Genomic DNA, 23,654 nt, shown 5'->3' with positions numbered 1-23,654 from the left:
GCCGTCGCCTCTGACACCCAGGGGTTGTTGCCGGCCAGAGACAAGAGGAAGCTGGGGGCATCTTTAGTGAAGGTTCACAAAATGGACCAGCTGAGGGTGGTCCTTGTCTTTAACCGGTGAGTGGACCAGGGCAGGGGTCCCAGCACATCCTCTGCAGACCCCTGAGCCCAGGGAGGGGAAAGGGAGCCGGGGGGTGGGGGCGGGGACCAGGCTCGAGCGTCAGTCTGGAAATCCCACAAGGACTGTCCCCGAAACCCCAATACCCATCGCTCTCTGCCCCTAAAACTCAAACGGCTGCTTTTGGGAGAGGCTCCCACAGTCCACCAGGGGCTCAGCGGGCACAGGGTGTTCGGAGTGTTTCCCCTGAGCTGTGGGACCGGTCCGGGTCCACGCTGGAAAGTCCCAGGGTGGCAGATCCCAGAAGGGGCTCACAGCCCGCCTCCCCCCAGGTCACAGGGGTGCAAGGCACACTCGCTGATCCTGCGGAAAGACAGGAAGAGGGCTGTGTTCAGGAACACCTGTGCGTAACCGCTGGGCCCTCGGGAGAGCAAGGGGAGGGGTGTCCAGGGCTTCCTGGCCACCAGGACCCAGGTTTGGGCTACCGACCGCACTGGCCCCAGCTGTCCTCCTCTGAGAACATGGGCCGGTGGGGATGAACGCCCAGGACACGCAGTCAGGCCACCGTGGCCCAGAGCCGACGTGGCAGACGTGTGCCCGGGGGCCTGGGTGGAGGGGACTCTGTGGCCCTTCCAGACACCCCCGCCGTGCAGGCGGAAGGGGTCAGGGGGTCGGGGCCCACCGTCCAGGCGCGAGCAGGCGACTCTGTGCTTCTCTTCCCGTCCAGTGAAGGGGGTGGCGGGCTTCCACGTTCTGACCTCTGACTACAAGGACAGCGTGGTCTACCTGCGCCTGGGCCGGGCGGGCCAGGCCACCAAGACCCTGCTTCTCCTCAGTGAGTCCAGTGGCCGGGTGTGCGGGGCAGAGAGTGGGGGCCGAGCGGGCATCGTGCTGGACACCCAGGCCAGCGGCCACACAATGGGCACTCACCCCTCAGTCCAGGGCGCCAGCCTGTGGGGTCTGGTGGTTTGCAGACGGCCGCCTTCTCGCTGTGTCCTCGCACAGGGCTTGGGGCGGTGCTCTGGTCTCGTCCTCTTCCCGTAAGGGCACCAGCTCCATCGTGAGGGCCCCACGCTCACGACCTCAGCTTCCCCGATCACCTCCCAAGGCCTCCTATGACCACCCAGTTGGGGACTCAACACGTGAATTTGGGGGACACACACACGTAGCCCACAGTGGCCAGTCATGGCCCGTGGGGTGCGGCCTGGCAGGAGGGGTGACGTGGGGAGGTAGGGCTGGCCGAGGATGTGAGCAGAGGGAGGGAGGGAGGGAAGGAGGGAGGGAGGAGGGAGGGAGGAGGGAGGGAGGGAGGGAGGGAGGGAGGGAGGGAGGAGGGAAGGAGGGAGGGAGGAGGGAGGGAGGAGGGAGGGAGGAGGGAGGGAGGAGGGAGGGAGGAGGGAGGGAAGGAGGGAGGGAGGAGGGAGGGAGGAGGGAGGGAGGGAGGGAGGGAGGGAGGGAGGAAGGGAGGGAGGGAGGGAAGGAGGGAGGGAGGGAGGGAAGGAGGGAGGGAGGGAGGGAGGAGGGAGGGAAGGAGGGAAGGAGGGAGGGAGGGAGGGAGGAGGGAGGGAGGGAGGGAGGAGGGAGGGAGGAGGGAGGGAGGAGGGAGGGAGGGAGGGAGGGAGGGAGGGAGGAGGGAAGGAGGGAGGGAGGAGGGAGGAGGGAGGGAGGGAGGAGGGAGGAGGGAGGGAGGGAGGAGGGAGGGAGGGAGGGAAGAGGGAGGAAGGGAGGGAGGGAGGGAAGGAGGGAGGGAGGGAGGAGGGAGGGAGGAGGGAGGGAGGAGGGAGGGAGGGAGGGAGGGAGGAGGGAGGAGGGAGGGAGGGAGGAGGAGGGAGGGAGGGAGGGAAGGAGGGAGGGAGGGAGGGAGGAGGGAGGGAGGGAGGGAGGAGGGAGGGAGGGAAGGAGGGAGGGATGGAGGGAGGGAGGAGGGAGGGAGGGAAGGAGGGAGGAGGGAGGGAGGGATGGCAGAATGCGGGACCCTTTGCTTGGAGACCATGCGGGAGGGTCTGGGAGGTGCCCCCAGGGGCTAGTGGGGAGGCCATTGCAGAGGGGGGTCAGAAAGGCAGAGGCCGGGAGGGGCGGGCTGTCCATGTGGAGGCAGAGGCCCCCAGGCTGACAGCAGGATTGGGGGGCAGGAGGTGAACCAAGAAGAGGTTCTGCCCCGGGTTGGGTGGGTGGTACAGAGAGGGCGGGAGGGGGTGTTGGGGCGTCTCCGTCGGGGTGGACCCGTCCAGGGATGCAGCGGGAGGGGCAGCGGCCAGACTGGCCAGAAGGAACTGGAGGGCCCTGCGTGGTGACCCTGCATGGTGACCCCACCTCCCAAGGCTCTCTGGGGACCCGCCCTGGCTGACGCTTCCTGTCACCCACCAGTAGCCGCCTGCCCCTGAGCGCACGCACCTTGCTTGTCTGTCCCAAAGCCTGCGGGCGTTCCGGTGCTGAGGGGCGGGTGCCACATCGCACGGCTGATGACGCGGCTCTGCTTCCCCACTGCAGGCAGGCAGAGCACGGCCAGCTTCCTGAGTATGAGAAAGTTCATAGACGTGTGTGAGGCTTTGGAGCTCGCCCGCAGTGTGACAGTTCTCCCGAAAGATGGTAAAGTGCGGCCACAGGCGCTCGGGCAGCACCGCTCCCGGCCCCGTGCCCATCCCGCTGGGGTGCTGACTCCTGTGGGGGACAGAGAGGTGGAGCGGTGACAAGGGCGCTTGTTAAAGATCTAAAGCCACCGTGAATGCACGGCCACGTGTGCGAGCCCACGGCACCCAGAACACAAATGCTGCCTTGGCCAGGTCTCTGCCGTGTGGCTGGGGGCCGGGGCTGCATGGCTTTGCCCTCTGCGGTGCCCGAGGCCCCCGGGAGAGCCAGTCCCCCACCCCCTCACTGCCTCTTTCCTCTCCCGCAGCTTCCTGTGCACACACCATCCTGCCGTGAGAGTGAGCTGCCACCCACCTGCTCTTCCCTTTGAGGCTCGACTTGTGGTCCACCTAGACCGCAGGAGTGTTGTTCCAAATTGCAGGCTTTCACCTCCAACTGGTTGTGGAGTGGTGTTTGGGGACCCCAGGCCTCTGAGGATGTGGAACCTGGGGCCCGTGGCTGTAGCCCAGCAGGGTCCTTTACGATCACTGAGGGATGGGGTGAGGGGCACATGCTGACCGGGCGGGGGATGCGAAGCCAGGCCCCTTCGGCCTGTGTCCTCTGGATTACGCGGCAAACAGGTGCGGCTGGGCCTTTTCTGCTGCAAAATAGACCACGGGTCCCATGTAATGTGCCACGTGCTTTCTCTGCAGTGAGTCTCTGCCACCGTCCTCCGCGTCCCGTGACACCCTACACTGTCTCAGGAAGCCGTACGCTTATACGCACCACACGCATGTCGCGGACATCGTGCTGGCTGCTGGGGAGAGAGCAGTGGGCACACAGGCAGCCATGGTTCTCTCTTTAGGAGAGGCGGACGCTGACTCAGTCATCCAAGCACACAGTCACAGACCCTCAGAATACGTCCAGAGGTGCCAAGTGCGCACCACAGCAGGCCTGGCTCATTCCAGGTCGGGAGGAAGGGCCAGGGAGAGCTTCTTGGAGGAAGTGACGTTTGAGCTGAGAAATGAAAGGCAGTGCGGGTTGAGAAAGCTATGGTGAGGCTGGGAGGGAGCAGGCCCTCCCTGGAAGATGAAACAGTCTGAAAAAGCCCAGAGTGGTGGAGATGGAGGGGAGGGCGTGGGTGCAGGGCCGGGGCTGAGCTCGGAGCAGCTCAGGGATGTCCGGATGCAGGTGTCCTGAGGGAGTGCGAGTCTAGAGCAGAGGTCAAGGTGGGAGACAGATATTTTGGAGTGACTGATATTTATTTGGTGACGGAGGCTGCACACGGATGAGATCACCTAAGGAGAAAACGACAGGATTGACTCAGTCAGCCCCTGCTGCTTAACAAACAGCCACACAGATGTATTTTTATTTTATTTTTTTGGCCACGCCACGTGGCTTGTGGGCTCTTAGTTCCCCAACCAGGGACTGAACCCGGGATTCACCTGGGCAGTGAGAGTGCCGAGTCCTAACCACTGGACCACCAGGGAATTACCCCCTACGAATGTGTTTAGCTTCCCTGCCTGGGGCTCAGCTTGGGATTGGCTGATGTAGGCTGGGCTCAGCTCGGGATTGGCTGATGTAGGCTGGGCTCAGCTTGGGATTGGCTGATGTAGGCTGGGCTCAGCTTGGGATTGGCTGATGTAGGCTGGGCTCAGCTTGGGATTGGCTGATGTAGGCTGGGCTCGGCTTGGGATTGGCTGATGTAGGCTGGGCTCAGCTTGGGATTGGCTGACGTAGGCTGGGCTCAGCTGTGGAGCTCGGCTGCATTTGTTCTGACAGTTTTGTGTCGGCGGGAGGTGGGTTGATCTGGGCCGGCTCTGCTCCGCTTGTGCTTCAGCTGTGGCGCTTGTCTCGTGGCCGTGAAGAAGGAACAGGGGCCCTTTGAAGGCTCAGAACGGGCACAGCGTCACTTTGCCTCATCCTCTGAGTCACTGCCTGGTCCTCACTCTCAGCCACAACAGCTCACGTCCGGGGTCTTCGTCCCACCTTGCGTCTCAGGTCCCCCGAGTCTCCTGTAACCGGGGTGCTGGAAAGTGGACCCTTGTGGTCTGCGTCCTGCAGGGGCTCCGCTACATCACACACCTTCCAGCTAAACGAGAAGTGGCCCCAGCCCAGGGGTCAGCATCCCCAGTGGACCAAGGGCGGATGACGGCCTGGGAGCTCCCACCCAGGAAGGAGCGGGGCGGCCCCCTCTGGGGGTGGGTGTCCCTGAAGCACTGGCTCTGCGGCTGCAGTGTGCTGTCCTCTTGTCTCTGTCCTCTGAGACGCTTCCGTTTCACATGTTCACTTGCTCCGGTCACATCTGAAGGAGGCGTCGGGACACGCGCCATGTGTGCAAGGCGCTTAGCCCGTCTGCTGACTGGAGAAGTCGCCCCGCGGCAGCCGTACCCCCATCTCAGCCACGCGGGGCTTCTGACACTTGGAGGGTTTTCTGTACATTTGATTCCAATGTACTCCAGGTGCCCAGGGCCACCCCAGGGTCCTTCAGGAAACGTGCCTCTTATCCAGGTTTGAGGATTAGAATTTGGGGGCTGTTAGCCTCGAGGACCTCCCTGGCAACTTAATTCTTCCACAGGTCCAGCAAAAACATCGCACCCCAGTCTTGATTTGGTCTGTACCCTGAGGACGTGTCTCGCCGCGGCGCCGGGATTGAGTTTCGTTGCCTGTCTGCATTTTAACAGCCATGTCCTAGATTTGACCCCCAGCCAGCCTCAACCTTCCCATGGGGTTTACTCTGAGATGAGAGTCCCTCAGATCCCGGAGGACCCCTGCCCACCCTTCCCATGCGGAGCCCATCCCTCTGGGCCTCCCCACAAGGGCACAGGTTTGCGCGCACACACACACACACACACACACACTCACACACACACTCACACACTGACTGCCCTGCTGGGGGTCAGAGGGGAGTGCATATGGGGGAGGTGAGAGGGGCAGGGATATTGACCCCCTAGCGACATGCCTGGTCCCATAGCACGGGGAGGGGAGAGATGCCAGGCTGATGGCAGGGGGTCCCCAGGGTCCGGGGCCCTGGGTCCACCACTCTGGGCACCGGGCACTAGGATGAGACCTACCCCTACTGTGGAGGAGCTATAGGAGAGGAGGCCTCAGCCTACTTCTCTGTAAAGTGGGTGCACAGACGGGGTGATCCCTAGGGTCCCATAAGCTTGCAGAGGAGTCTGCGGGCCTTGGTTCTCCATCCCTGACCCACTCTGCTCTGAGTCCTTGGAAAATGCTTTCTACCCCCCGAGGCCCTTCTGAGCAGGGGACAGACTTGGGGGACTGGGGACCTGGGGTGCAGAAGGTGGCAGAGACTGGACCACTCGTCGGGGACCAGGGACAAGACCCTCCTTGTTGGCGCCTGGGGGTCCGCATTTGGAAGTGGGTGGAGTCACTGCCCTGGTTGGGATGAGGAGGCCTCTGGAGTGAACTGGACATGAGGACAGTGGAGGGAAGGAGGGGAGCAAGAGAGGCTCTGAGGTCCCTCTCATCCCCCGGGAGCCGGCAGGTCCTGCTCGTTTGCCCCCTCGGCCCCGGTGGAACCACTGCCTTGAGGACCCCCAACAAGTTCTGTGGTTAGTTTTCTGGTCTCCTGCCTGGGGCTGCAGTTCCTGGAATGACCACCAGGGGGAAGGCTGTGCGCACTCTACTGGATGGAGCAACTGGGGCAGGGAAGGGACACCCGGGATCATTCTCATTCTGGGCGTCCCCCTGCCGCGGACCCACAGGCACCTTTTATTGTTATCCTCCAGGCCCACAGTGAGAGCTGCTCAGAGGCGGGAGGGGGCTCTGAGACCCTCTATAGATCATTCAGCTACCGTCCCCCCTGCACTCACCCTGAGCAGGGGCCCTGTTAGCCCTGGGGGTGGTGCTGACATGACAGATGGTCCCTGCCCTGCAGGAGCTCACAGCCTGGAGGGGCAGATGGACAAGAGCAGGAAAGCAAATCCACGTGGGAGAGAAGAGCAAGTGCTCTAGGGAATGAGTCAGGGTCCTGGAAGGAGGGCCAGGAGCCCCTGGGGGTCTAAAAGGCTCCCTGGTGACATTGATGCCGGGACCAGAAAGACAAGAGCAGCCAGCCCTGCACACTCCGTGACAGTGAGCTGGGCGGGGGGGGGCTCAAAGGTGCAGAGACTCGGAGGCAGAAGAGGATCTGGCCGGAGAGCAGGCGAGACAGGAGCCAGTGTGGCTGGAGAGAGCTGGGAGGAGAGGAGGTGGGGGGATGGGGGAGGCAGGGCCAGACCCGGGGCCGGAAGGACGTCCTGGTGTCTGTGCTGGGCGACAGCATCCCCTAACGTAGCGCGTACAAGGACAAACACTGACCCTCTCGGTGTCTGTGACCAGGAGGCAGGCTCAGCTCAGCTGGGAGCCTCTGCCCCGAGGTCTCCCAGGAGGCTGGGCTGTGGTCTCAGCTGAGGCTCAGTCAGGGTGGGGTCTGTCTCTGAGATCATTCTCGGGTTATTGGCGGGATTCAGTGTGGACGGGGGCTCGGGTCTTTCCTGTCTGTGGGCCGGGACCCAGTGTCAGTTCTTTGCACTGGAGCCTCTCAGGGCAGCTCGTTAATACCTGATCTTGCTTCTCTAGAACATTGGACCAGAGACAGAGAGACAGAGACAGGGTGAGAGAATGAACACAGGAGGGAGGGAACCAGGCAGAAAGTCACAGACTTTTCATAAACCAGTCTTGGAAACAACTGCCCATCCCTTTTGCCCAATTCTATTCATTTGAACCCAGTCCCAAAACCCATCCACTCTCAGGGGAGGGATGACACAGGCATGTGTGGCAGAGGCAGGGACGCTGGGAGCCGTCGTGGGGCGGCCCACCCACAGGCCGAGGTGAGACAGGACAGGAGGACCTGGAGGGTTGTATGTTATCTAGCACTCATCTATGGAATAAAGTACATTATTTCATTTTTATCTTTTAAAGGTTTTTACTCCAAGGACAATAAATGTAAAATAATGAATTCTAAAGGATTTAAGAATTAACTAAAGAACAAAGTCCTCCCACTCTAGCAGGTGGTGCCCCATTTCCCGCCCTCCCCCTCTGTGTATGCCTGTGCCCATCCTCTTCCTCTTTTGCATTTCCTGGGGCCCCGAATCACAGCTTCCGAAGAGCCCCTACTGTGCATGTTGGGTCCATTTCCTATTTTTCCCCCCCATCACTGTGCTGAAGGGAACGCCCGCGTCCATACGTCTTTGTTTATAACAGATCCCTGGAAGTGGAGAGTCTCGGTCGAATGCAAACGTGATTTTAATGTTGGTCACAGTTTCCAACGTCTGAGATCTCCTTGACCACTCTGAGCCTTGTTTGGGAAAGCAGGGGTTCACACTCTGGGGCTGAGACCCCTGGGAGGGCGGCAGAGGCGGGGCTGTGTGTGGGGTGGGCGTGAGCGTATGAGACAAGGTTTGTGCTGGACACACAGGGCACAGTCCCCAGAGGCTGAGGTTAGGCCGGGAGCAAAGATGGTCGCCCCCTACGTCCCCAGCTTCCAGAGCTCCAGCTCCGACCAGTGACCCTGCCTGGGCCTGGGGAGGACTGTGGGTGTTGAGCTGCAGTGCGGCAGGGCCGGAAGCCCCTCCCCCTGCCCCCAGGAGCTGTTCAAGAAAGCGGTGCCCTACCACTGCCTGGGCTCCATCTGGTCCCAGAGGGACAAGAAGGGCAGGGAGCACCTGGCTTTCACCGTTGTGCCACTGTCACTCAGTTCAACAGTGTGACCAACTGCGTCATCACCACCTGCCTCGGGGACCGGAGCGTGACGGCCCGCGCCAGGGCCGGGGCGGTGGAGCAGTCGATCCGGGGGTGGCCGAGGGATGCTGTGAGAGGGGCAGGGAAGTCCCTCTCCAGTTTTGGAAACTTCTTGTTCTTGGAGAATTGGGTCTCTGGCTTGCCAGCTGCTCCCTCTGGCTGGGACTTAGCTTCCTCCAGGCTGTTGGGTGGGTGGGAAGGGACGGGTCCTTCCTTCCCCAAACCAGCTCAGCCTGTGCCTGCGAAACCGCGCCCCATTGCTCCTTCTGTCTGCACTGAGTTCAAGGGGAGGGCACCCCACCGCCCAGGGACAGGGTGCTGCTGGGAATGCTCTTGGCTAAGGGGCCAAAGGGGCTGCCCACTCTGCCCCGAGGACAGGTGCTGCTAACCACAGAGAATCCTGTAGGATTGTTGCCTCACACTGGGGAGCAGCCCACGTCAGCAATAACTTGTTAGCGTGCAGGAAATCTCAGAGGACTAATGAATTCATGGCGGGTCCTTCCTGACCCCACTTCAGAGGTCTCCCTGTCAAAGGGGGCAAAGTGTCGCTCCCCGGCGCCCCCTGGCAGCCCCTACCCCGTGTCAGAGGTGGGACCCAGGAGACCCCTCCTGAGAGAGCGAAGGCAGAGCTCCCTACGCTGTAGGAAACGCGAAGCTTTAGCAGGGCCTCAGACCCAGCCTGAGGGGCAGGGGCTCCAGGGGAGGGAGAGCAGCAGGGGCTCCAGGGGAGGGAGAGCGGCAGGGAGAGCAGCTCAGCCGAGGCTCCCCAGAAAGCGGGAGGCCCTTCTGCAGGGAACAAAGAGGTTGCCCCAGCTGCAGGGACGCTCGTGGCGTCGCGGCAGTAACTACGGGAGACGTTATCAAGTGCCTCTGTGCCTGGCCCTGTTCTAAGCGCTTCGCAGAAGCGGCCTCGTGCTGTTCCGCCGCCACTGGTCCGGGCCGTACTTGCGGGCGGGAAGGCGGGACTTCCTGACAGCTGGGAGGGGCTGGCTCGGGAAGGGCCCGTGGACGCGATAGGTGAGCCCAGGAGGCCCGGCCGGGGAGCTCGGCCGAGGTACGGAGGCGCCACGTGCGCGGTGCAGCCTGGAGGGTCCGCTAGAGGGCGCTGCGACTGCGGCGAACTCGGGGAGGGCGCGGGTTGGGCCTCGCGGGCCGCCGTCCGCGCTATAAAAGGCGCGGCGCGCGGTCGCGCGGCCTTTCCGAGCTACGGGGATGGTGGGGTTCCGGGCTCGGGTTCCCGCCCGCCCCAGCGCCCGCCGCCGGCCGAACCCCGACCCCCGCGTCTCCATCGTGGGTCGCGATGGTCGAATGTGCGCCCGGGTCCGCGGGACAGGCGGGCGCAGAGGTCCCTTGTGTTGGCGGGGGTGGGTGCGGCGAGGTTCCGGCGCCTCCGCGTAGCATCGTGGGGCCGGGGCTGGGGGCGCCGCGGATGGCTATGCTTTCCGCACCTTCCCGGCTCTGAAGCCTCGAGAACACGGCTATAGGCAGCAGTAGTTTAGTGGGTGAGTCGGGACATTTCATTCGGAAGTTGCTCCCTCCCGCCTTCAGCGCCACTGCTTTCCCTGCTTGCGACCTTGAGGGAGTCACGTTATACTCCTGGCCATCTGTTGTTTTGTCTTTAAACGGACTGGTTGTCACTGCTTACTGAGCTCTAAGAGTGAGGCGATTTCCGTATTATAGTGTGTGTGTGCAGTACAGTGGGTGAGTGCGGTGGCCTCCTTGTGGAAGGGGTGGCTGCATTCATAGCCTGGTCCCTTGATCACCTGCGGTCTGCACTACTGTACTGTAACCTCCAATTTCCACACACCCCCAAATTAAACAGGGAGTAAAACACGGAGGGTACCTGGGTTTGGTGTGCAGACACGTGTAGGCCTGGAGATGAAATGCAGCAAAATAAAGCTTGGGTGAAGGACCTTTTTGTGGGCTTGTAAGGTTGTTATAATGCGTGAGTTTCTTTTTTTCTCTCGGGAGTTTGCCTGCTGGGAACTAGGGGCCTGCTGGGGTCTCAGGTGAGTTGACACGTGTGCTGGGACAGGTTTGCGCTGAAGAATAATTTTTGTGCTAGTTGAATGCCTTTTTTGTTACATTCTAAGCACGGGGCCAGGGCATCCCAGTGGTCAGGGAATAAAAGCTTGAGTTGTTTAATCTTCCGTAGGCGCCGCCCCTAGAGGCGTTGCAGGTGTGGCTGCTGTGCCACATCTGTGTCATTAGGTGGCGGAGAGAAGAGAGGCCTGACTGTGCCCAGCGTCCTGGCCCGTGGACGTGTGGATGATTGATAGTCTGACACTTGACTGTGCTGACTGGGGGTGTGTCTACTGGCAGCCTGAAGCCTGTCGTGTAAAAGGACTTTCATTCCCTCCTAGTTCTTGGCTGGCCCTGGAACACGAGGTTGCCAGGTGTGTGACGGCAGCAGGTAGGAGTGACCCGCTGGTGCAGTGATGAGCAGGAAAGGTGAGTGGGTTTCGGTAAGGCTGACATGCTGAAGATTTGTCACATTGGATTAAAAAAGGGTGGCACTAAAATTTTCCTTTCTGGCGTGAGCTCGATAACACCACCTAACGATCTGGAATAATCTGACTTATTTAGGTGGATCCACGGGTAGTTACTCTCTCTTAAAAGAAATTTTATAGTGGGCTGTGCAGCCAGAAACTCTAGAAATAAAGTCGCCAGGTTTAAACGTTACAGAGACAATTCCAAAGGCCGGCTGTGCTGCCTTACGTGAGGTTTTTCTGAATTCTAGAGGACTGTTTCCTGTGTCGCTTTGTATAGTGTACTTTGATCCGTTGATCTATCTAGGACCTCACTAGTGGCTCCCTGGGAGAGGGTGCAGAGGTTTCTGAGGAGGGTCCTCCTGGCTGCACTACGGTCCCCTGGGCTCATCAAACACCAGTCTATTGCCAGGTGCCAGCACAGGCAGCCCTTCTCCGTTTCGCCTCGGGCTGCCCTTGCGGGTCTGAAGGGTGACGGTGGAAAGGTGGAGGGTTCACGTGTTAGTAGTAGTCATCACTACTTCTTTTTTGTATATAAATTTGTTTATTTTATTTATTTTTGGCTGCGTTGGGTCTTCGTCGCTGCACATGGGCTTTCTCTAGGTGCGGCGAGCGGGGGCTCCTCTTCACTGGAGCCACGGCCTCTAAGCGCTCGGGCTTCAATAGTTGTGGCTCGTGGGCTCTAGAGCGCAGGCTCAGTAGTTGTGGCTCACGGGCTCAGTTGCTCCGCAGCATGTGGGATCTTCCCGGACCAGGCCTCGAACCCGTGTCCCCTGCATCGGCAGGCGGGTTCTTAACCACTGCACCACCAGGGAAGCCCAGTCTCCACTAGTTTTAAGTACTGGCAGGCGTAATAATGGCAGCCAACTTTTCCTGCGCTGATTCTGGGCCGACCACTTTTGTTGTTCAGCACAGGAAGGACAGCGGCTGTTGGCCTGTGAACCTAGGCAAGAATGACCAGCCGACACGGTCCAGACCGAGGTGAGAGGCGGTGCTTTTCTGAGCTCCTCCTGGAGGCCTGCTGGGCGGGCGGGACACTGCCCTGCAGATGCCGGACTTGCCGGCACCACGGGTGCGGCAGCCCTGCTGCACCTGTGACGTTGGGGCGGAGAGGAAGCGGCTATTTCTACGCTCAGTGCTCAGAACAGTGGGCGCTAAGAATGGTTTGTAGCCGGACATCACCAGAAGCTGCAGGAGGGAGCACCTTGTTCCCACGTGCGCTTGCAGTGGGAGCTGTGTGCAGGTCCTTGAAGACTTTGATGTTCTTTTTCTTTATAAGATGAAGCTCGTTGTGAGAATTAAAGGAGATATGTGTACAGGCATATGGCAAGCTTTGGGACAATGGGATTGACCAGGAGAGTCTCCTTGCTGGAAATGAATGTTCTGTTGGTCTGCCTGGCGGGGAGTTTTTAGGAATCCTTGGGCAGGTTTGACCTGCATCCCTGGCTGAGGGCCGCTGAGGGGGTATCAAGGTCCTGTGGGGCTTCCAGGCCATGTTCAGAGTAGGACCCTAGGTGGGGATGAGGGGGGCCCAGCGCCACCGGTCCACGAGCGCTCGTACTCTGAGGACCTTGAGACGAGTCACTGGAAGGAAGGCCAGAGGTTCGCTCCTGGCCTTTGTCCTGTTGGTGAGGCAGAAGTCGGGCCCTTTGTGGAGCCCCTCGACGGGCCGACCGTAACCCTATAAAGAATGATCCTCCAGGCCAGGGGTGTCGTGGTCTCCTTGCAGGTGGAGTGCGTTTTGCTGTTTCCCGAAATGTTTAAGTTGGAGGGTTGGACAAAGGCTGTGGGCTAGTGGCTCTTCGACTAGGGGCGGCGTGTCCCCCCCCAGGGCACGCGGCAACTCGCAGGGCAGGAAAGGGACGGGGTGCTGCTGGCATCTAGCTGGTGGGGTCCAGGGCTGTGGCTGCATGTCCTGTGGTGCCCGGGACGGCCCCACAGTAGAGCTACAGGGTCCCAAATGCTGATGGGGCCAAGGCTGTAGAAGATAATTTGGGAGGGGTTCACGGACTGGATTCCGTTTCTCAGGTCCGTGGGCCCAGCTTGGTCCTCTGCGGCCGGTCAGTGGGACAGACCTGCAGGTGTGGCTCCTGTCACTCTAGGACTGGCTTCAGGACAGGTAAGTTGGGAGCGGGGTGCCTGGCTGGGGGTCTGACAGAACTTTTGGACCCTTTAATACAAGCACGTGGTATCAATTGTGGGTGTGCTTTGAGGAGAGGTGAGAATGTCCAAGTAGCTGACAGTGAAGGCCGCGGTGGGCAGAACTGGTGGTGAGGCAGGACAGTGGCCTGACCTCAGCCACCTCCCCCGTTAGACAGCGTGTTGGCAGCAGATGGCCAGGCCTGTGGCTCAGGGCGGCCTGGCCGGGTGGCTCTGGCTGCAGCATCTGAAGGCTTGATCGGGCCAGAAAGAAGCACTTCCAAGATGGCATGCCCGAGGCTCCTCACGACGGGACAGCTGGCTTCCTCCAGAGCTGGTGTGACCCAGTCTCAGAGCCCCGGTGCCCTTGGGAGGGGCCGTGGGGTGGGCGGGGGCGGCCTGCGCAGCACGTGTCCGGTTGGTTCTTCATCCACACTGTGGAAGTGTGCTCTTCATTTTGTTGTGTTTTTGAGAATCTTGAGCTTTTGGCTGCTACTAAGCAGCTACCAGGGTTTTTGCCCACTTCCTCGTGTCGTGCGCTGTGGCTTGTCGACTGGAGTGGGGTTGGGGTGACAGTGTAACTGCCGGAAGCGAGCCGACTTGAGCAGAGAGGGTGGCAGGTGGCGGTACATCCGGTCGGTCCACCTTTGAGCCCGGCGGCAGCTGGGTTTCCTGTCCCATCCTACTTGGTAGAACCGCCCTGGCTGAATTCCCCTGGAAACTGGGTGGAATGGTCAGAAGGAGAGGGGAGCAGGGCTTGGCGTGTCTGGCAGGAGAGGCTGAAGAGGCTCGAGCAGCTGTGTCCTTGCGTTCCAGAAGCCAGGTGCTCTGCTAAGGAGGCTCGACTGGGGTCCAGCCCACCCAGCGCTGGGAGGCGTGGCGAGTGGATCACCTCTGTTTTCTGTCTGCAGATCCGGCAGGAAGAGCCCAGGGCACCGCCCTCAGTTCTCCAGGAGAGTGGAGCCAGGAGGGGTGTGCGCGACTCGGCACGGGGGCCGTGCGCCTCCAGTCTGCCGCAAGGGCGGTGGGGAGCCGGGGGAAGTCACGGCCTTGCGAATGTCCTCTGATGGAAAGGAACCTGCGGGCTTAATAAAATAACTTGTGTGTGGAACGTCGGTGTGCTGAAAAGCAGTTGTGTGTGCTTTTCCCCCTTGGTGTGGCTCAGCGGTGCCAAGGCAGCAGGCGCGATACAGAACTGTGAGCAGAGACCTGGAATCCCCAGACTCCAGGGAAACTAGGTGACGGCCAGCCTAGTGAAGAGGACGGGACGTGGGGGCGGGGGCGGCAGCCCAGCAGGCGCCCCTCGTCTCGGGGCCCTAATCCTGGCTCCAGCCCGCTGGTCAGGGGAGCTGCACGGTCTCCTGGGTGAGCAGAGCCCACAGTCCTGAGCCGTTCTTCGCTGTGTTGGGTCATCTCCCCCCATCCAAGGGGAGAAATCTAGATGAGGTTTAAGAACTAGTGCTTTAAGAATGTGGATCTCATAGTTGAAACATCGGAACACGTGTCTTCAGCACAAGGTGTTAAAGTGAACGGAAGGATTCAGCCCCTTTTCCAGGAGGGTGTCTCCATGTGGGCAGAACTAGAGAATAAATGGGTCTTGAATAAACTGTCTTGACTTGCGTTTCTCTGTCTTATCAGCTGAGGGCCCAGCAGGAGTTGAGGGTGTGAGGGTCAGGCTCCTGGGCTCACAGCTTCCTGTTTCAGGGGCAGGAGGGAACAGGGGACCCTTGGCTTTTTCCCGGACAGTGGATGTTACAGCTAGTGGCTCGTTGCCATCAGCGGAGCAGCCTTGGTGGGCTGGGCCGCACTGTTCTGTGCAGGAAGCAGTACAGGGAGAAGTTGGTGTAGAAGGTCCTTACGGGAGAAAACTTCTGTCGGCCCACCCTCCCATCCCCATCGGAACCACTGTCGGCCCACCCTCCCATCCCCGTCGGAACCACACCGGATCCGGGTTGCCCTTGGCTCCAGTCATAACCCCAGCCAACCAACAGCCAGGATGTGGCTGCCCTCCAGCAGACCGTCCAGGCTGGGGTCTGGAGTGGGCTGAGGGGACTCGGGTGCTCACGGAAAATCCATTTATTTACACGCATGTTCTCCAAAGTAACAAAACCTTGGTCTAGGCAGGTCCCTTGGCCAGCCCTTGGTGCTCGGGCTCTAGGTCCTTCCCGCTCCTCCCAGCCTCTCCCGTTCCGGCTGCACAGTCGCGTCTGGGAGCCTAGTAAACCCTGGGGGTGGTGGGTGTCCTGCCCCACGGCTGCCTGAGCTCTGGAGACCCATAGGGTCGACACTGGAGCAGCCCTGTCCTTCAGTGGGGGAAGTGGGGAGAGGGCCAAGGGCAGGAGTGGTTCTTGGGGCAGGGCGGGAGCGCCCGGCTGGCCGTCAGGTGTACTTGGTGTTGGAGATCTCCTTCCAGAGCAGGGTCTTGAGGTGGCTGAGCACCAGCGAATGGTGCGCCTCCACCTGGCTGGCCAGCCCGCTCAGCGTGGTGCATGTGCGCAGCTGCTTGCCCAGCGCGGCGCGCAGGCCGGCGGGGGCGCCGGGCAGCAGGTAGTCCTGCAGCAGCTCGCACACCTTGGCCAGGTTGGGCTGCACCAGGTCGCCCTTGCACTGCCGCAGGAGCGTGTCGCAGGGCGCCCTGCAGTCGCGCCCGTAGGTGCAGTCCGAGCTGTGCTCGCAGTGGCGGCCCCGCAGGAAGCGGCGCACGGTGGCCTCAGGCGCCACCTGCTGCAGGTCAGCCATCCTGAAGTCGTACGTGGCTGTGTAGCCCACGTTGGCTAGCGTGGTCTCGCACATGTAGAAGGTCCCGTAGGCGCCGTGGAACAGCTCCTCCACGAACTCCAGCAGGCCGACGGCAATCTTGGCGCGCCGGGGCCACGCGGGCCCCAGCCACTGCTGCAGGGCGCCGTGCAGGGCGGGTGGCAGCAGCGGGCGCAGCAGGGGCGGGAGCACGGCCCCGGGCCAGGAGCTGTGCGGGACCCCCTCGGTGAGGTACAGGTCCCCGCAGTAGCCCAGCAGCCGGGAGGCGTGCTCCTTCTCCTGCAGGGATAGCAGCAGCAAGAACTCATTCCGCTGCAGCAGGGCCCACACTGACTTGGCCTCGGCCAGGGACACCCTGTGGTCCTTGTTGAAGTCGGCCATGAGCAGGACCTGTGCGGCCAGCGCGGGCAGAGAGGGCAGGTCTCCCAGGTTTGCCTGCGGTTTGGGGGCAGGAGAGAGGAGGGCAGGGCGTCGGCCAGCTGGCCAGCAGTCTGCGCTCCGGACCCCGCATGTCCGCCAGGCAGGGGGAGCCCCGCCTCCAGCCGACAGGATGGAGGGGACAGCCAGGGACCTGCAAGGCCCCCTCGCCACTCCTGGAAGCCCAGCTGTGGAGCCTGGGGCCCCCTCACTGCTCATCTGCCCCTCCCGCTCTCCCCGAAGATGCCCCTGGGGCGGGGCCTCAACCCTCTGGCTGCTCCCTGAGGGAGGGTCTGCTTGGAGCTGGGGGCGTAGCCAGGCGCCTGGCTGGCCCGCGTGGCCTCCACCCAGCCTGCCTCCTGCCCTGTCACACGTCCCTGGGCATGAACTTGACTGGCCCCCAGGAGGGCCAACTGACCTTGAGAAAGCTGAGGGTCATCTCCTGGAACTCCTTGATCGAGGTGCCGCGGGTGGGCTTGTCAAAGAGGACCAGCTCCCGCCGGGGGGCCGCGTCTGCCCCCGCCTTCGAGTCCAGGCTCTCCTCGATGCCACACTTGATGGTCACCTCCTTGCCCTGCCAGAGCCCGCTGTACACCTGCACAGGACCACAGGCACCCTCCGTGCAGGTGTCCCCCTCTGGCTGCACCGCGGGCGTCTGAGCCCTGGGGCTGACCCTGGCCCGACCCTGCTGGGCTTACCTGCTGGCCCGGGACAGAGGAGAGGCAGGTCCTCCACTCCACCTGGTGCAGATGGCACAGGTCCTGGCAGATGGAGCCCGAGATGATGCCCTTGCGGTACTGGTCACACTGCGGGGAGGAAGAGGCAGGGAGTGGCCTGGGGAGGCGGGGGCTTGTCCTGCCCGCCCTCCGGCCCCTTTTTTAGCCAGATGCACAGGGAGAAGCTTTCTGCAGTGATTAGCTCAGGCTCTGGAGTAGCTGCTGCCCCCACTGGCCCCTTCTCGGCTCTAGATGAGGCCTTGCAGCCCCCTGAGTCCTGGGGGTCTGGGCTGACCTGAGCAGGTGAGGCCGGAGGGGATGGAGTCAGGCCCGTCCCTGCAGGGGGTGGGGGGGAGTCGTGGCGTCTGGATCGAGTGGGGGGGTGAATTCCTGGATGCGCATCACGTAGCCATGGTGCCCAGGCCCTTGGTGGAGAGGGCCTGGAGGAAGGAGAGGGAAGGGAGGTGCAGAGACAGTGCTGAGGGGCGGGAGGCGCCAGAGGCCCTGGACTCACCTATGGGGACCAGGGAGGCCACGACAGCCGTTCAGCCAGAGGAAAACGAAGAGACCACACACTGTCATTCTGCCACCTTGGAGGGAGGCCCTCCACCACGGGAGTCTGTTCTGACCCGCGAAAAGCCCCAGGGCCACAGGGCCCTTGTGGGGGGGTCTGCCAGGGAGCCTGGGCGGCAGGGCTGGGCCAGGGCGGGGGAAGGGACCTGTCAGCCACACTGCCCACCAGTGTGGGAGGGGCTTCCACGGAAGCTGAGGTGGGCAGTGTGTCCATCAGCCTCAGGGCTCCTGCGACCCATCAGACATCTCCCCTCCCAGCCTGTTTACTGGTGGGGACCCGGCCGAGCACCCAGAGGTCCATGGGCACCAGGTCCGTGGCCCCTGGTCCTGCCTTCCCCACACACACACTGGGTGGCCTTGGACAAGCTGTGGAATATCTTGGAGACGGCTGATACCCCCATGAGGCGGGCAGGTCTCCCCTGGAAAGGAGAGGGTGTCCCCATGGCCCCAGGGACAGGCCTCAGGAGAGCTGGGCCCAGCAGCCAGGGCACTCTGGGAAAACGGGAGCTGCAGTTCCTCTGGCTGGGAGGGGCGGGTGCCTCCTCTGCTCCCCCAGGGCCCCTCAGTCCTCTGCATGTTGGGGCGCTGCTGGGGGCACACAGGAGGTACTCAGAAAACACCCGCCAGCCCTGAGCGGTCTGCTCCCTGCATGCCACTGGCCAGACCCCATCGCATGCCACCTTCCAGGTCTTGCTGCCCGCAAAGGCCCCTCCACCCCTGCCAGCACCAGGCGGCCCGGGCTCATCCCAGACCTCCCGCCCCGCTCCCTGGCCCGAGGGGTCCCCAGAGCAGGGCCTTTTCCCGCCCGCACCCAGAGGCCGGGCTCCATCCCCGCACACGCCTGCCCCTGGGTCTCCCCAGCTCCCCCCCCCGCCCCCGACTGTGAAGGCAGAGCCATGTGTCCAGCACCCAGCTCGGGCCAGGCCCCTGGAGGCCCCCAGTGAGCCTTTCTGGAATAAATGAGCTTGCCTGAGAATGGCCGGGAGGCCCGAGGCCTTCTCCTCTGAGCTGGGACTGCGCCCTTGGTGCCTGGTGGCAGCCCCGCCCCCAGGAGGCCTGAGCCAACCATCAGTGGGCCCTGTACAAGTCCCTACGCACGGGCTCTCCCGCTCTGGAGCCCCGTGCCGCTCCCACCGCCGCCTCTGGGCTTTCCCAAGTGTGGCCCCCCGGGACCTTGCCCAGAACAGGCCTGCTGAGCCCTTCTGGGGCGCCACACAGCCCCCCAGGAGGAGTACTCTCATCCTGCAGAGGAGAAACTCCAGGCCCCTGGCTGGTGCGAGGCAAGGCTCCCCCTTCGAGACCCCAGGAGCTCTGCTGGGGCAGGGCAGGTCTGTCCCCAAGTGGCATGGAGGCCTCAGAACCCTGGTCGCCTCGCCAAGGGCTCCAACCTGCCCGGGGAGGCCAGGCAGGGCGGCCGGGGGTGGGGGTGGGGGATTAGAGTCTGAGGTTTGCCAAGGCCCCTTCGGCCGGCCTCACCCCGCCCTCCAGCCAGTCACTGCATCAGCAGGAGCAGTAAGCCACCCTGTGTGCACGCTCGTGGGTGCACAAGCGCTGGCGTGGACAAGCACACGCAGGCTCACGCGCCCTCACATGCACGTGCACGGCCTTGCTGTAGACGCCACGGTGGCGACTCAGCGCTGTCTCCCGTCTGAGGCCCCGAAGACCATGCCCCGCAGCCTCCTTTGCTGGACTCCTGGCTCCAGGAGGGGCCCTCAAGGCCACCAGTGCCTGCCTGTCCCCGTCTGGGCTAAAATGTCTCCCTCATGGACACCTCTACATCTGGCTCTGTCCATCTGCCCGTCCCCAGCCGCCCGCATCTGCGCAGCCTGCCCTTGGCCTCCGCATTCCTCTCTGGCCTCCCCCGTGGCCCGCCAGGGGCAGCTCTGCAGTCAGCACGGTCAGATGTGTCTTAAAACCCACTGAGCCGGCGCCTCTGAGCCACGTCTCTAAGCTGCCACGGCAGGAGCGCTGGCCCAGGAGCCCACAGGCCTGGCCCGAGGTGACACTTACGATGACCACCTGGCAGATATGCCCGCGGCAGAGCTCAGCGTAGGACGAGTAGTGAACGTAGGCCAGCCAGCTGCCCGCGAAGACGCCCAGCCAGACCAGGAAGACGTACTTGACCCTGAGGCCCGGGAGCCGGCCCTGCGGGGGAGGGGGCCATGAGGGAGCGCCGCATTTGGGGTGCTGACCCCACGTCCCGGACCCCAGCCTTCCCGAGGGGTGCCCCTCCCTCCGGGGGCCAGCACCTGCCCAGCCCAACGTCTCCCTCCCCCTCCACCTACTCACTGTGGGTGGGGCCGGGGCCTGGTGTCTCCCAGACCTTTAAATCTCACGGGCAGGTAAAAATAAATTCCAAAATGAGGGAGATCTGGGGTAGACGCTCGTTATTTTGCTGAATAAAGAGATTTCGAACAATTTTCCCTCCTGTCCTGCCCGCATTTCATAGTGACATGTAACCTCTGCAGAAGGTCAGGCTGGAAGAGCACCCACACCCCCGCGCACTGTCCCCCTGGGTGGTGGAGATTTCGGGCTGGACCCGGGCCAGCAGGGGCCGCGGGGCTGGAGGCACGGTCACCCTGTGAGCCTTTAAGAGACACGGCCTCACCCACCCACGATCACAGAAGCCAAAGGGTGGATACAGCCCGCTTGCCCATTGACAGAGGAGTAGATAAACCAAGTGTGGTCCGTCCACACGACAGAATATTACACAGCCACGAAAAGGCAGAGAAATCCCGACCCAGGCTACAGCAGTCCCTGCCCTGGCCCCTGTGGGTCCTGTCGCCCATGGGCGAGTGAGCCCCTAGGACAGGAGCACATCGTGTCCAGTGAAATGAGCCAGACACGAGACAGATCCTGTGATTCCACCCACGCGAGGGCCTCGAGTCAGACCCACAGAGACAGGAAGGGCTGGGGGCAGGGGCTGGGGAGGATGGGGGGTGGGTGTCTAAAGGGGATGGAGTTTGTTTGCGAAGATGATGAGACGGGTTCTAGAGACGACGGATGGTGACGGCCGCACAACAATGTGAATGTGCTTAATGTCCCTGAACCGTGCACTTAAAAAGGGTTAAGATGCTCAATTTATGTGATGTGTAATTTACCACGATAAAGAACAGATAACCAAGACATGCAGCCCCGGCCCTGCCGCCACAGGCTCTGTCCCGGAAGTCTGCGCTGGGCCGGGAACTGCTGCTATGGAGGGCTCAGCCCCTCTGCCACGTTTCGCCAGCTGACGGGTAGAATCTCAGGGTGGGAGAGTCCCAGAGCCCTGCAGGAGCTGGGGGCGCTGTCTCCCATGCAGCCCCCAAGCCGGGATTGCAGGGGCCTCAACTTCCTTCCCCACCCCCACCCTGGTAAATCACAGGCCCCGCTGGCTGCCGTCCAGGGGCGGCCAGCTGGTGGGATGGGGTTACCATGTGCGGACCCATGCAAGAGCTCAGACACCTTGACCAGGCAGCTGAGCCCCGGGCCCAGGGCCCAGGAGGGCAGGAGGGCCTGGGGCTTCAGGCCAGCCTGCCCTAGAGGGGAACCACGGCCAGCACTGGTCACGCACCCTACCACCCGCGGGCCAGGGAGCGGCTCCAGTCCTGGTTAGTCCTGGGTCCTAGTCACCTGGGGGCTGGGGCCGAGAAATGGGGCCAAAGGGTCCCCACTGAGGACAGGGCAGGGCCCTGCAGGCCCAGCCCAGGCATCTGTGCTCATTTTTACGGTTCTTCCAGGAGAGGCGGGGTCCTCACCTCCTGCTTCCCTAGCACCGACTCACATGGAGGTGCCGCAGCAGGAGGGCCTCTGAGAGCTCCAGGGGCAGGCTCGGAGCCTCAGAGGCCGGGGGTGGCCCTGGGGCCGAGTGAGCGGGTTGGGTCTCAGGCCCACTAGTCCCTGCCACTGCATCTGTTTCCGCCAGTTTTGTTCAAAGGGAAAAACAGGAAAGCACAGGGACAGTGGGTGGGGGGCCGGGGAGCTGGGGGTGTTGTCTGGAAGGATGAGGTCAGAGGACTTCCAGCCGCTGGTGACCCACGCCCCGAGGTGGAGGTGGGCAGGGCCTCTGGGGGGCCAGCGCTGGGAGTCCTGGGGGGATGGCCAGGACGAGGGCAGGCTGTAGCCTGCACTGGACCCAGGGGCTGCCCTGGGCTGGACCCAGGCTTCCCAGACTGACTGCAGGGCCCACCCTGGACACTGCCCAGTGTCCCGCCAGACGCCCTCCGGCTCGGGCCTTCAGGTGGCGGCCCAGCTCCCAGGACACCATCCGCACTTGGCTAACTGTGACCGACCCCCGGGCCCTTATCTCAGGCGGGCACCTCCTCCAGAAGTAGTCCCTGCCCTGGCTCTCGTGGGTCCTGTCACCCATGGGCGAGTGAGCCCCTAGGACAGGGAGTGTGCTGCTCCTCAGGGGGTCCTGTGCAGCTGCTCCCTCACCGTGGCCTGCCCGGCTCCTCGTGGAGCCGCTTGGGGGGGGGTCACTCGGGGGACAGTAACAGCACAGCGATCGGCAGCCTTGGGGCCAGTGACCCACATGGGCCACGACCTCCAACCCTCGCTACCAACCCAGGAGTGTGCTTCACAGGCAGGGAAACTGAGGCTCAGGGTGTGTCCTGACATTAACGGGGGTCCTGGGCTCAAAGCACTGGGAACCCACCAGAACCCCTCTCCTGTCCATGCCCATCTGCCGTTCCCGGGCTGAGCTCAGAGGCCTGACACCCAGGGTCCGGGACCCGCGGCTCCGGCCTCCCCTGCGGCAGCCCCATCAAGCCCTCTCCCGCAGGACGGGGGCTGCTGCACCCCCTGCCTCCCAGCCGGGGGGTGGACACAGACCCTCAGCTCTCACCTTGCCCAGCGTGGGGTGGGGACCGCCACGAACCCAAGGCCCCAGGCGGGCAGGAAGGGCTTTGGGTTACCTGGCTCCCACCCTTCTCCACAGAGGGGAACACGGTGGCCTGGGCTCTGATCAGGGCTGTCTCCTTCCGCCCAGGGGCTGGGGTCCTGGAGGGCACTGAGGTCGTAGGTGTGGCCTGGATCATTTGAGACTCTGATGTGGGCCTGGCTCAGATCACCCAAAGCAGAGGTGACAGGGTTCCTGACAGCTGGCACCCGAGGCAGCCTGGGCCTCCCCTGCAGATGGCAGGGTCCTGAGAGGGACAGTGATTCGCCCAAGGTCACTGTGGGGTCAGGGCACGCTCCTAATCTCGGGCTGGCTGGGGGATGGCCCGGGGGGAGGGTAGTCCTTAGGGTGGTTCTACGGGCCCCAAGTTTTCCATCACAGAAAAACAAACCTGGTCTTTTAAGTAGAGGGAAGCGGAGCGGACTTGCTGTGGCTTCTGGGCCTGCGGGAGCGGGTCCAGCCCGCGGCGGGGTGGGGCCTCCTGCAGCCCCAGAGGCAGGGGGGCCACCCTGCAGCATCCGCGGGGCCCTGCCGCTCCGCTCACCGCATGGACAACCCTCACCCCAGTCCCCAGTCCCCTCCCCGCCCCCAGCCTCCCCGGGAGCCACGCACCGCAGCGCTCATCGGCCTTGAGTCCCGAACCCGCCCCGGGCCCCAGGCTGGACGCCGCGTGCCCCCGCCGAGGCCCGGGCCCCACAGCGGGCGGGGCGGGGGCGGGCGCCGGCCGGGGCCGGGGCGGGGGCGCGCCTACCTGCAGGCCCTTGGAGAAGGGGCAGAAGAGCACCAGGTGCGCCAGGCGCCGCAGCCGCCGCATGGTGGGCGCGGGCCGTGCACCGGCCCGGCTCGGCTCGGTTCGGCTCGGCCTCAGCCCCGCGGGCCGGCCCGCAACGGCCGCCGCGCCTCCTCCCCGCCCCGCGTCCGCGCCGGAGCGCTCGCCTCTGACGGCCGGGCGGGCGCGCGCGGAGGGGAGGCGCGGGGAGGGGGCGCGGCGGGGACGCGCGCGGGGTGGGGGCAGGGAGCAGAGGCGGGAGAGGGCGCGTGGCCGCGAGGGTGGCGGTGCGGGGGCGCGCGGCGGGGAGGGAGGGAGGGGGAGGAGGGGGAGGGGGGAGGAGGGGGGGAGGAGGGAGGGAGGGAGGGAGGGAGGGCCGGGGGCGCGGCGGCGAGCCGCGGTGCTGGTGGGAGGTGACTGCGGCCCCGCCTCCACCCCACCGCCCCCCTCCCCGCGCCCCGCCCTGGAGAGAAAGTGGAGGGCGC

At 63.3% G+C, this 23,654-nt stretch overlaps 1 protein-coding gene and 1 long non-coding RNA gene across 4 annotated transcripts; one reads left to right on the top strand and one right to left on the bottom strand.

Moving 5' to 3' along the window:
* Positions 1–9,467: 9,467 nt before the first annotated feature.
* On the top strand, positions 9,468–14,169 carry LOC307189437. Its single transcript, XR_013829190.1, has 5 exons — positions 9,468–9,932; positions 10,794–10,881; positions 11,830–11,900; positions 12,948–13,038; positions 13,970–14,169. It is a non-coding gene; the product is annotated as an uncharacterized lncRNA (long non-coding RNA).
* A 902-nt stretch (positions 14,170–15,071) lies between these two features.
* DIPK1B (divergent protein kinase domain 1B) lies at positions 15,072–23,328 on the bottom strand. 3 transcript variants are annotated; one of them, XM_079927552.1, is made up of 5 exons: positions 23,152–23,328; positions 19,532–19,666; positions 16,931–17,038; positions 16,651–16,806; positions 15,072–16,250 (listed from the first exon to the last, which is right to left on the bottom strand). In XM_079927552.1, exons 1-5 carry the CDS (start codon positions 23,212–23,214, stop codon positions 15,438–15,440), a joined length of 1,275 nt encoding a protein of 424 aa, XP_079783678.1. In that variant the 5' UTR covers positions 23,215–23,328; the 3' UTR covers positions 15,072–15,437. The 3 variants fall into 3 exon arrangements, with proteins under 3 accessions (XP_079783678.1, XP_079783677.1, XP_079783679.1); XM_079927551.1 differs by having other exon boundaries at positions 15,075–16,250; positions 16,651–16,827; XM_079927553.1 differs by lacking the exon at positions 19,532–19,666 and having other exon boundaries at positions 15,075–16,250; positions 16,651–16,827.
* Between the last annotated feature and the right edge of the window lie 326 nt (positions 23,329–23,654).

Source organism: Stenella coeruleoalba, assembly GCF_951394435.1.
Source record: "Stenella coeruleoalba genome assembly, chromosome: 7".
Taxonomy (NCBI): Eukaryota; Metazoa; Chordata; class Mammalia; order Artiodactyla; family Delphinidae; genus Stenella; species Stenella coeruleoalba.
Note: the sequence above shows the minus strand (reverse complement) of the source record. Positions and strands in the feature narration are given on the sequence as shown.

Bases quoted from the DNA above. Each gene is read 5' to 3' on its own strand.
- DIPK1B (XM_079927551.1), bottom strand. From the start codon at position 23,214: ATGCGGCGGCTGCGGCGCCTGGCGCACCTGGTGCTCTTCTGCCCCTTC. The intron at 16,828-16,930 runs GTAAGCCCAGCA...GGTCCTGTGCAG, and splicing joins CCTCTGTCCCGGGCCAGCAG to GTGTACAGCGGGCTCTGGCA. The intron at 16,251-16,650 runs GTCAGTTGGCCC...CCCAAACCGCAG, and splicing joins TGACCCTCAGCTTTCTCAAG to GCAAACCTGGGAGACCTGCC.